At 41.8% G+C, this 12,549-nt stretch overlaps 1 protein-coding gene across 1 annotated transcript in view; it reads left to right on the top strand.

Annotated features, from left to right (window-relative positions):
* Nucleotides 1-12,549, top strand: part of LOC133633947 (arrestin domain-containing protein 3-like) — a 28,374-nt gene that overhangs the window by 13,649 nt on the left and 2,176 nt on the right. The window contains exon 5 of the mRNA XM_062026789.1: nucleotides 7,252-7,508. Coding sequence (XP_061882773.1) covers nucleotides 7,252-7,508 — 257 coding nt within the window. The remainder of the gene's footprint in view (nucleotides 1-7,251; nucleotides 7,509-12,549) is intronic.

A 12,549-nucleotide genomic window follows, 5' to 3' on the forward strand; every position in this document is an offset into this window, starting at 1 on the left:
CACAGCTGTTTATTTTATGAAGGAGTGTAGCTAATCATAGAACCAGCACCCAATGTTATTTAAAAAGTATGGATATTTGAATCAAGAATAATTTTGAAATGAGAATTGATTTTTAATCAAATAGTTACTACCAATAATCAAATCGAAATTTGTGGGGCCCAATGATTCACAGCCCTAATTTTTACACTCCAGCAAGAAGCACCATGTCATTGTCGATGAACTTCTTATTTTTTGCCACCCTGCTCATTATCTTTCTGATTGTGGAGTGCTAGTTCTTAGGCACTTGGCTAATTGAAATAGGATTTGCATATCTAAATGGGGGTGGTGGACTGGGTGTGGCCAGTCACACCAACATGCATGCTCAATTCCACTTGACTGGGATGTAAACAAGAAATGTGCTTGGCTTAAAGACCGCACACAATTTAATACATCTGAAACTTTATATATATATATATATATATATATATATATATATATATATATATATGTATAACCCATTTACCATTTTGTGCGTACGATGTTTTCTGGATTTGAACTTACACCATTCTTTAGTAGGAAACCCGCAACTCTTAATATGAGGCCCAGAAAGTTTGCCCTTCCCTACAGAGACAGCTATACCCGCGAACCGGACCAAGAGAAGAGGAAGAAAATGGATGGATGGAAGCATTCACCATTTAGAAATCCTTGGCTGGCACAAAAGGTAGCTCTTATTTCCGTATGATACAGGGTAGCCGTCTTCTTATTCTTTTTCATCTTTTCACTTAAGTGCAGGATGAAGGTTTCTTCACCAATTTTCCATTTTATTTAACCTTGAGCTATTCTCAGCCAAGCAGTGCCACTTTTTGCTGGGAATTCAACCCTCATCTTCTGCATTGTCTCCCTCTTTTTCTGGATAGATGTTTATAGCAGTTTTTCAACCTTTTCTGAGCATAGGCACATTTTTTTGATTTAAAAAATTCTGAGGCACACCGCCAGCAGAAAACATAAAAAAATGAAACTCTGTAGCCGATATTGACAGTAAAAAGTCGTTCTCGCAATTGTTTGATATGAATTCAAACCACAACCAATCACTATAGCTCTTGTCTCAAAGTAGGTGTATTGTCACAAGTTTGTTGGTGTTTTCCTGTGTGTAGTGTTTTAGTTATTGTCTTGCGCTCCTATTTTGGTGGCTTTTCCTCTTTTGTTGGTATCTTCCTACTGAAACCCACTACTACCGACCACGAAGTCTGATAGTTTATATATCAATGATGAAATCTTAACATTGCAACACATGCCAATACGGCCGGGTTAACTTATAAAGTGCAATTTTAAATTTCCCGCTAAACTTCCGGTTGAAAATGTCTATGTATAATGACGTATGCGCGTGACGTCACTATTTAAATGGAAGTATTGGTACACCATTGAATCCAATACAAAAAAGCTGTGTTTTCATCTCAAAATTCCACAGTATTCTGGACATCTGTGTTGGTGAATGTTTTGCAATTTGTTTAATGAACAATGAAGACTGCAAAGAAGAAAGTTGTAGGTGGGATCGGTGTATTAGCGGCTGGCTGTAGCAACACAACCAGGAGGACTTTGACTTGGATAGCAGACGCGCTAGCCGACACTAGCCGCCGACCGCACGGATGATCGGCTGAAGTCCTTCGTCCTTCCGTCGATCGCTGGAACGCAGGTGAGCACGGGTGTTGATGAGCAGGTGAGGGCTGGCTGGCGTAGGTGGAGCGCTAATGTTTTTATCATAGCTCTGTGAGGTCCCGTTGCTAAGTTAGCTTCAATGGCGTCGTTAGCAACAGCATTGTTAATCTTCGCCAAGCTGGAAAGCATTAACCGTGTATTTACATGTCCAGGGTTTAATAGTAGTGTTTATTTTCTGTCTATCCTTCCAGTCAGGGGTTTGTTTCTTTTGTTTATATCTGCATTTGAGCCCGATGCTATCACGTTAGCTCCGTAGCTAAAGTGTTCCGCCGATGTATTGTCGTGGAGATAAAAGTCACTGTGAATGTCCATTTCGCGTTCTCGACTCTCATTTTCAAGAGGATATAGTATCCGAGGTGGTTTAAAATACAAATCTGTGATCCACAATACAAAAAGGAGAAAGTGTGGAATCCAATGAACCCTTGTACCTAAGTTACGGTCAGAGCGAAAAAGATACATCCTGCACTGCACTATAGTCCTTCACGCTCACTTTGCTCAACCACAAATCTTTCATCCTCGCTCAAATTAATGGGGTAATCATCGCTTTCTCGGTCCGAATCTCTCTCGCTGCAGGTGTAAACAATGGGGAAATGTGAGCAGCACTCCAGCCTGTGACGTCACGCTACTTCCGGTAGGGGCAAGGTTTTTTTTTATCAGCGACCAAAAGTTGCGAACTTTATCGTCGTTGTTCTCTACTATATCCTTTTAGCAAAAATATGGCAATATCGCGAAATGATCAAGTATGACACATAGAATGGATCTGCTATCCCTGTTTAAATAAAACAAATTCATTTCAGTAGGCCTTTAATGTCTTCCTTGAACGCAATTCCCCGGACCCGCTTTGTTTTCGCAATCAAGACTATTTAAGTTGTGCGGACGCAATCCTTCTTTGTGAGGACATTGTTGATTGTCATGTCATGTACGGATGTACTTTGTGGACGCCGTCTGCTCCACACGCTGTAAGTCTTTGCTGTCGTCCAGCATTCTGTTTTTGTTTACTTTGCTGCCAGTTCAGTTTTAGTTTCATTTTGCATAGCCATCCCTAAATTTTAATGCCTTTTCTTAGCGGCACTCGCCTTTTGTTTATTTTTCGTTTAAGTGTTATATACCTACTGATATGAAAGAGTATTACACGGTTACTCTGCCGAGCTCTAGATCGCACAGACACTCAACAACGGCACATTTGCGGATTATGATTAATGGTTTGCAAAGAATATTTTTAACCCAATTAGGTGAAATTACATAATCTTCCACGGCACACCAGACTGTATCTCACGGTACACTAGTGTGCTGTGGCACAGTGGTTGAAAAACACTGGTCTATGGTGATGGCTGGTTCTTTACCAGTGTGAGGGGACAAGCTTCCTCTCCCACCTCGCTGTCTTATTAGTTCTTGTATCACATACAAGTGTCCTTTTTACTCCTGTCTCTTTTTTCTCCTATTTCTTCCTTGCCACAGCTAGAAAAGTTCAGCATGCCCCTAGGCAGTTTAGAGGCCTGCCCCAGGGGAAGGTCAAGACATCACTGATGTCAACAAGTGGGTACACACAGAGATCTCCTTGTTGACGGGAAAGGTGTATTCCCACACTTCGGTATGGGTGCTGGCTTGGGTCTCTGATTTCCTTAACCTGCTTTCTTCAGCCCTACTTTCAAGGCCTAAATATTCCTTGGCTGGTCCATGTTCTGTATCCAAATATCATTCTTGGTGGTGGTTAAGCCCAAGGAGAAGAGGGGAATGGCTGGTTCCCTGTCAACAACAAAGGCACTATAATACCAGCCAACCATGGCCAAGCTAATGCAAATAGCCTCCATCAACTTGCCCTCTAAGGGCATATCTGAGTAGGCAAGCTACCTTCACCAATTATGGGAACAAACCAGACTAGCTCTGCTACGCTCCAACTGCCTCGCTAAGTCAGTTACACGGTTGGTCATGTTTTTAAAAATTAATTGCTTTAATTCAATGAATAACATCCACGTATTGGTCCCAGCACTGTCCTTCACACTCATACTCTTCCTTCTCATAATTGGAAAAACATTGTTTATATCCATCTATAGCTATAAGCTAATACTAGTGAGTAAGACCAGATGTTTTGGGGCGGATCTTACAGGATTCAATCTGACAATCTTTATGTCAACTCACATTGGGAGGGTAGTATGCTTGCAATTTAAGACTTAATAACTCGCATCTCCAAATACTCATAAATTGTGAGTCGAGGCACCACTGTAGTCTATATTGTTAAATCTAAGGCCATGGGAAAAGGGTGGATTGCACCGTTTAAGTTGTGAGTGAGGTTTTGCCTCCGGTGAAGGAGTTCGAGTATTTTGGGATCTTGATCTTTCTGTCTTGCCTCTGGTGAGGGCGGTCACATTTGTTTCCGCCCGCTTATTCTCCCTGCATGCTCTCTTTGTTTTGTCTTGTCTACACTTTTTTGAAGCCTCTTTCTTTGCGCTGTCTTCCAAATCTAAACATCAGACATGGAATTGATCAGCTGGACTCTCGACTCAATAGACAAAATCTTTTCGACGAGGAAAAGAGGTTCTGGAGAGCCTTGCTGCCCTGATGGAACCATTGCTGCGGGGTACGTGAGAGATTCCTGGGATAAATGGAGAATCATGTGCCTCTCAGTCCTTTCCATTGAGGACGTAGAATACATCTACTTATTTGGAACCGTGATCGCGGGGCACCTGCTGATTGGGCTGGGCATTGCTCTGGTGTATCGTCAAATTCGTAAGACGATGGCAGCCACTCAAGGAGCCCAAAGGCTGTTCGTCGCAATGGAAGGCTTGGGCCGGGCTGTGGGATCACAGACTGGGGCAATTTCTTAACTGAATCGCAAGATGGATCACATCATGGAAAAGCTGGTTGAAAGGGAAACATTGGATATGAGAGCCAGCATGGACGAATAGAACAGACAAGCCATTGTAATGTCTGCTAGCGGGAAAAACAATAATCCTAATCTACGATTTGACTCCCTCAAATGGCCTTGATGCTGCAACAACAGGAGCAGGCTGTTCTGAAAACATCTCCAGAGGACTCCGCAATGATGGAGTCTAACTTTTGCTTGCATGCAAAACGACCCCAGGACTATGAACAACGGGCATATGCACACACACCCCCACCCCATGCCTTCACCACCGCTTGATTCCCCTTCGGGGTGATGGACAGCGCTTCATAGCAGCAGTCGACCTCCAGCCCCCCCCCCCCCCCCCCCTGTTGCGAGTTGTCGTGATTATATGTAACGTGTTTATGTGAGCATGGCATGGAGGTTTTTCCCCACTCCAGACTAAGCCCCCTTAGAAGCCCAGTCTAGATTGTATTTTTTTACTCACCTTCTTCCCCAGTGTTTTACCTTTTTCCCATCTTTTACGGGGCGCCTCGTGGCGACCCATCAGCGTTCCTCTTCTGTAACCCTGTACACTGTTTGTTTGTCTAATCTTGAACGGGTTTGTGCTGAAAACATAGTTTTTTTGTACTTGTGCAATGACAATAAAGTCCTATTCTATCCTATCCTATCCTATCCTTGATCACAAGTGAGAGAATGCGGGAACGGAGAATGACAGGCAAATTGGTGCAGTGTCTGCTGTAATGCAGTCACTGTGCCGGACTGTTGTGATGAAGATAGAACTGAGCAGGAGGCAAAGTTTTCGATTTACCGTTTGATTTATGTTCATACCCTCACCTTACGGTCACAAGCTTTGGGTAGTGACCGAAAGAGCAAGAGTGTGTTTCCTCTGTAAGGTGGCTGGATTCATCTTAAGAGAGTAAAGAGTTCTTCTGAGAGGAGTTCGGAGTAGATTCGCTGCTCCTCAGCATTGAAAGGTGCCAGTTGAGGTGGATGGGGCATCTCGTCTGGATACCCCCTTCCTCATGACTTATATCCAAAAGGAGTCTCCAGTGTAGACCTATGACAAGCTGAAGGGATATATATCTCAAAACTGTATAGAATGTATCTAAAGGCCTACTGAAACCCACTACTACCGACCACGCAGTCTGATAGTTTATATATCAATGATGAAATCTTAACATTGCAACACATGCCAATACAGCCGGGTTAACTTATAAAGTGAAATTTTACATTTCCCGGGAAACTTCCGCTTGAAAACGTCTAGGTATGATGACGTGTGTCAATGGTTGAAGCGGAAGTATTGGTACACATTGTATCACAATACAAACAGCTCTGTTTTCATCGCAAAATTCCACAGTATTCTGGACATCTGTGTTGGTGAATCTTTTGCAATTTTTTTAATGAACAATGGAGACTGCAAAGAATAAAGCTGTAGGTGGGATTGGTGTATTAGCGGCCGGCTACAGCAACACAACCAGGAGGACTTTGAGTTGGATAGCAGACACGCTATCCGACGCTAGCCGCCGACCGCATCGATGATCGGGTGAAGTCCTTCGTCGCGCCGTCGATCGCTGGAATGCAGGTGAGCACGGGTGTTGATGAGCAGATGAGGGCTGGCGTAGGTGGAGGGCTAATGTTTTTATCATAGCTCTGACGAGGTCCTGTAGCTAAGTCAGCTTCAATGGCGTCATTAGCAACAGCATTGCTAGGCTTCGACAGGCGGCACAGCATTACCCGTGTGGTTACAGGTCCAGTGTTTGGTTCGGTGTCTCCTGATAGTAGTATTGTTGATGTCCTGTCTATCCTTCCGTTCAGGGGCGTATTTCTTTTGTTTCTATCTGCATTCAAGCACGATGCTATCACGTTAGCTCTGTAGCTAAAGTGCTTCACCGATGTATTGTCGTGGAGATAAAGTCACTGTGAATGTCCATTTTGCGTTCTTGACTCTCATTTTCAAGAGGATATAGCATCCGAGGTGGTTTAAAATACAAATCCGTGATCCACAATAGAAAAAGGAGAAAGTTTGGAATCCAATGAGCCTTTGTACCTAAGTTATGGTCAGAGCGAAAAAAGATATGTCCTGCACTGCACTCTAGTCCTTCACTCTCACGTTCCTCATCCACAAATCTTTCATCCTCGCTCAAATTAATGGGGTAATTGTCGCTTTCTCGGTCCGAATCGCTCTCGCTGCTGGTGTAAACAATGGGGAAATGTGAGGAGCTCTTAAACCTGCGACATCACGCTACTTCCGGTACAGGCAAGGCTTTTTTTATCAGCGACCAAAAGTTGCGAACTTTATCGTCGATGTTCTCTACTAAATCCTTTCAGCAAAAATATGGCAATATCGCAAAATGATCAAGTATGACACATAGAATGGATCTGCTATCCCCGTTTAAATTAAAAAAAAAATCATTTCAGTAGGCCTTTAAATGCAGATTTGTTACAATATTTTAATAAATGGATCTTTAACATAAACATGGAAGTGATTGATGGCCTGGTGGTTCAGTCTGTGTGGGTTCAGTCCCAAGTCAGTGATAACATCAACGGTTGTTTGTCTGTGTTTCTTCTGATTGACAGTCTAGATGTAGTCTACCTTTCAGCCGAAGTCAGATGTGATAGGCTTCAGCTCCACACAACCCTAAACAGGATAAGCAGTAAAAAAATGGATGGATGTATACATGACTATAAATGGCATGTCTCTGTTCTTGTAGGTGAAACAATGCACGTGTCTGTCCAAGTACTCAACAGCTCAACTCAAGCAGTCATGCCCAAATTCTACCTTTGTGAGAAACAGACCTTCGTCGCTCAGTCAAAAACGATTGTGCATGTAAATGAGATCCTCTTTGGGACCGGAGAATCAGTCCAAGCTCAGAGCAGTGGAACCATTCAGAATGTTCTGAGTATCCCTTCACAGCTCCCCCCGACCTTCTTCAGCTGCTCAATGATGAAGCTGGAGCATACAATCAAGGTAATCCTACACAACGCACGATAACAAACTCAACATTTTTATTGTGAATCATCGGGTTTGTCTAATAGTTAGCTACATAACTCTCAAAATTATGGGTGGATTTTGAGGAACTTTCAGGAACTTTTCGAAATGGGATGAGGAAAAAAATGATTAGATCGATTTGTCTTAAACATTTCTACTACGTTACCTTTACGTTACGAGGCCCCACTTCTAATGTGCGTATGCTACCGGCCTCGCCTCCACACACAGAGAGTGGATGACCTACAAAAGGGTTTACTTTGTTTATTCCATTCTGCTATAGATGAATCAAAATGTTATAACGATCATGAGGAAAACAGGTATTTCCTCAGTTTTGAGTATGTTATGTTACTTTTCGATTCGGAACATGATTTGATTTTAATATTAAAATATATTTTTCGGTAGACAAAATTTTTGCACGCAGGTCAAAATCGTCTGACCACATTTCTGCATGAAATATGCTTATTTCAATGAACAATAATATTCGTTTTTGCTGGTAATTGGTTCTGGACAAGATCGTGATAAATGATATGGTTTTTGCAAAGTAGAACCTATTAATTACAAAAAGTATTTGCATAAAAAAAATGTTTACGACCTACTAAATCCAGGTTTAACATTACAAGAGCACTCTCAACATGAACATAACACCACATAATCACCCTTATACTCATTTAATCCAATATAGCACCGCTGTCTCCAGCTGAGCCAGTCAGTGTACATGATCTGATGAGTGCGCTCTGATTGGTTTGCTCTCATTTAATGGCTTACACTACTGTAGTATTTATATTTTTAGTTTATTTAGCCATTCAGTCTTTCTTATATATTCACATACTTACGGCCGCCAAAAGTAAAATAAAAAAATAACGTATTTTTTATATATTAAGATTTTGTGATAGAGTACGTAAGACTTAACCTTCCAGGTGATATATTTGTTTCCATCTTCTGCAGTCATATTACACAAAACTATGACTACGCTATTTCGACTACTTTTAAGGTTAAAGCAGATGTGCAAATCGATTACTGAAATCTCGGTAATGCCAGTACCATATCGTAATGCTCTAATATCAATTATCAAATCAAAATAGCGGTAATATTGAGACTTTAATTATTTGAAATAATGAATGCCATTAACAGCAACAGTGTAAAGTAACTAAAGCATTCAGATATTGTCTGAAGGTAACACGATTGGTGAAAACTTTTTCTTCCGCCTTGGTAAGTACACTATATTGCCAAAAGTATTTGGCCACTGTAGAGGTTGCCCTCTAGTGGGTTCTTCGGACCATCACCCACTGCCAGGAGAGTCCAGATTTCAGGGTATAACACTGTTTTATTTTCATTCAATTGTGCAAGGCTTTTGCTTTCTCGCAATGTCTCTTCTTCCTGCGGCCGCTCAGCAGCACCTTCAACTCCAACTACGTGTCTCATTCCGGCTGCTGCTAATAAAGGCGACAAGGCCCAGCTGGGCCGCACCTGTTGCTGTCTTCGAGGCCGGTCCTGGCACACCCCGTTCCGTGGCAGGCCCGCAGGTCACGCCCCCCTCCACAGGCACTCATCCAAATTATGAGAATCAGGTGTCCTAATCACTTGGCCCGGCCACAGGTGTATAAAATCAAGCACTTAGGCATGGAGACTGTTTCTACATACATTTGTGAAAGAATGGGTCGCGCTCAGTGATTTCCAGCGTGGAACTGTCATAGGATGCCACCAGTGCAACAAATCCAGTCGGGAAATTTCCTCGCTCCTGAATATTCCAAAGTCAACTGTCGGCTTTATTATAAGAAAATGGAAGAGTTTGGGAACAGCAACTAAGCCACGAAGTGGTAGGCCACGTAAACTGACAGAGAGGGGTCAGCGGACGACGTGGCGCGTTTGGGAGAGTGGCTGTGCCAGCAACCTGAGGGTTCTTGGTTCAATCTCCACCTTCTACTAACCTCGTCACGTCCGTTGTGTCCTTGAGCAAGACACTCTACCCTTGCTCCTGATGGGTCGTGGTTAGGGCCTTGCATGGCAGCTCCCGCCATCAGTGTGTGAATGTGTGTGTGAATGGGTGAATGTGTCAAAGCGCTTTGAGTACCTTGAAGGTACAAAAGCGCTATACAAGTAGGCTATAACCCATTTACCATTGTGCAAAGAGGTCGCCGACTTTCTGCACAGTCAGTTTCTATAAAGCTCTAAACTTCATGTGACCTTTCAATTAGCCCACGTACAGTATGCAGAGAGCTTCATGGAATGGGTTTCTATGGCCGAGCAACTGCATCTAAACCATACATCATCAATGCAAAGCGTCGGATGCAGTGGTGTAAAGCATGTCGCCACTGGACTCTAGAGCAGTGGAGACGTGTTCTCTGGAGTGATGAATCACACGTTTCCATCTGGCAATCTGATGGACGAGTCTGGGTTTGGAGGTTGTCAGGAGAACGGTACATTTTGGACTGCATTGTGCCGAGTGTGAAATTTGATGGAGGACGAATTATGGTGTGGGGTTGTTTTTCAGGAGTTGTGCTTGGCCCCTTAGTTCCAGTGAAAGGAACTTTGAATGCTGCAGGATACCAAAACATTTTGGACAATTCCATGGGATGACACTTCAAGTTCATATGTGAGTCAGGTGGCCAAATACTTTTGGCAATATAGGGTATGTAACGTGCAAGTGCAACAGTACACTGGGCTGTGCTCAGTCATTCAGTTTGTCATTTGATTATTTAATAACATTACTGGCAATTAAAATCAGTCACTAAGTACTACAAAACAGCAGGTGTATTGTGGACTAAATATAGAGTTAAACATAAATAATATAACGCATTCAGCACAGAATAACACTATTATTTGTTTCGCTGTGTAATTTTTATTTTGTTTAAAGATGATTCTCCATGAGCAACAACACTTGAATACACTACTTTTTAAACTTTACCAGACACATTAGGGATATTTGCACAAAGCATCAGATCAGTATCGCTGATACCAGCCTGAATTTTACTTTGTATCGTATCAGAAAGAAAATTGTGGTATCACTATTTTGAGCAACAGACTTCAGTAGTTAGTCACCACGCGCACACAGTAGCATGTTAGCTCCAGGAGCAGTATAGAGTTAGCAGTCAGTATTAGTTTTTACAGAGTTTGGTGAATATATGTAGAAAGTAGAAATACACTTGCTATTTTATGCCAATTTTTTTCTGGTAAAATCTACATTAAAAAACGTTGTTACAAGGTTGCTCTGCTAATTTTCATTAGCCTGCCAATTAGCTAGTCCAGGGGTCCCCAAACTACGGCCTGCGGCCCGGAAACGGCCCGCCAGCGTCCAAAATCCGGCCCTCGGGAAGTCCCAAGTAAAAAAATAAATACATAAAAAATGGTGTGTGTGTGTGTATTTTATTATTTTTTAAAGTCTGTCCTTTCCAATCCGTTCTCTACCGCTTGTTACTCTCTGTGTCTCCTAGCCTCTCAAGCTAATCGTATAGTCTAAAAATGCATTTTCTCATCAATAACGTGACATCACGCTCGTGCCACAGTGTCGAGCGAGCGTGAGGAATGTGTGTGTGTGTGTGTGTGTGTGTGTGTGTGTGTGTGTGTGTGTGTGTGTGTGTGTGTGTGTGTGTGTGTGTGTGTGTGTGTGTGTGTGTGTGTGTGTGTGTGTATGTGTATGTATGGCCAACTTTTTTTTTAACCCAATGCAGCCCGAGTCAAAAAGTTTGAGCTTGAGCTGGTCTATCACATGTTAGCATCAAGCTTGCGGCAGGAGAGTCAATTTCCATCCTTTATAATTGTGTTGCTTTTTATCCGTTGATACCAAACTGTGGTGCTGATTTAACATGATACCTGCGTGTATGTGCACTTCATCTGTATATTAATGTACTTAAGTTTGTGTGCTTAGTTTTGCTGTAAATTATGGAGAATATCAATAAACAACCTCTATTCGTGATTTTAATTTAAAATAATGTTTACATATTTGGCAAACTAAATACCAACATTCGGGCAGGGCAGATTATCTGTCAATAAATCAGGGGTGTACAAAGTGCAGTCTGTTACACTGTAGTAATAGAGTAAGCAGTAACAAATGAATACGAGCAAAACTATATAATTCCTTATAACGTACATTTTATATAAGTATAACATGTTTGAGCCTTTTTAAAGAAACTACATAGTATGCATCATCGCTGATTATGCAAACTACATGATGATGTCATACTGACACCGCCTGAGCCACACCCCAATACACCCCTAGCCACGCCCCCGTCGCCACAATTACATTGGCAATATGTGGGCAAACACTGCCGTTGAAAAATGCCTAATTTAGGCAAAAAATATATACTTAAAAAAACATGCACATTTGCGATAGAGCAAATCCGCAAACGTGCAATATAGTGAGGGATTACTGTAAATAATTAATGCCATTGCATTTCCTTGTTTGATGACTTTGCTACAATTTCGGAACATTGGAGGCTCATAATCATCAGATTTTTTTTCATAAAAAGTAATTGTATCTACAGTTCACATACATCCACATATGCATGTTTTCATTATTACTATGTTTGTGTTGTTTTTTTTTAAATAAAATGCCTCCTTGCAAACATGTCTAATTAATCCTGGAAACGTAATAAACCATAAATCATCAGACTGTATCAATATAAATAACTGTAGTATACCATGCATTATCCACAATCAAAGGATGCACATTGGTCATGTATAACCATTTCAAGAACCAACCAAGTGTTATGTCCTCGCTTTATGATATGGATGTATTGAGTTTTCTGTGTAAATATATTTAGATGCAAATGTGAGATTCTAATTTTAACAAACCATTTTAGTCCTCAAAGGTTGCCATCAACTAATGCAAATCCAGGTCGTTGGAAATTTGAGCTACTACTCAATTAATCAGTTAGTGGTTGTCAGTGTTCCAGGTAAACTGATCTGGCGACTTCAGGCAGCTGTGAGAGTAAGACAGGTTGTTTACCACTCAAATCACATTGGCGTGTGGTTCATCCATGTCTGTAGAGTAGATCCCCAGGTGGTTCGGAAAGTAACCTCA

The sequence above is a fragment of the Entelurus aequoreus genome, linkage group LG18 (genome assembly GCF_033978785.1).
Source record: "Entelurus aequoreus isolate RoL-2023_Sb linkage group LG18, RoL_Eaeq_v1.1, whole genome shotgun sequence".
Lineage (NCBI taxonomy): Eukaryota > Metazoa > Chordata > Actinopteri > Syngnathiformes > Syngnathidae > Entelurus > Entelurus aequoreus.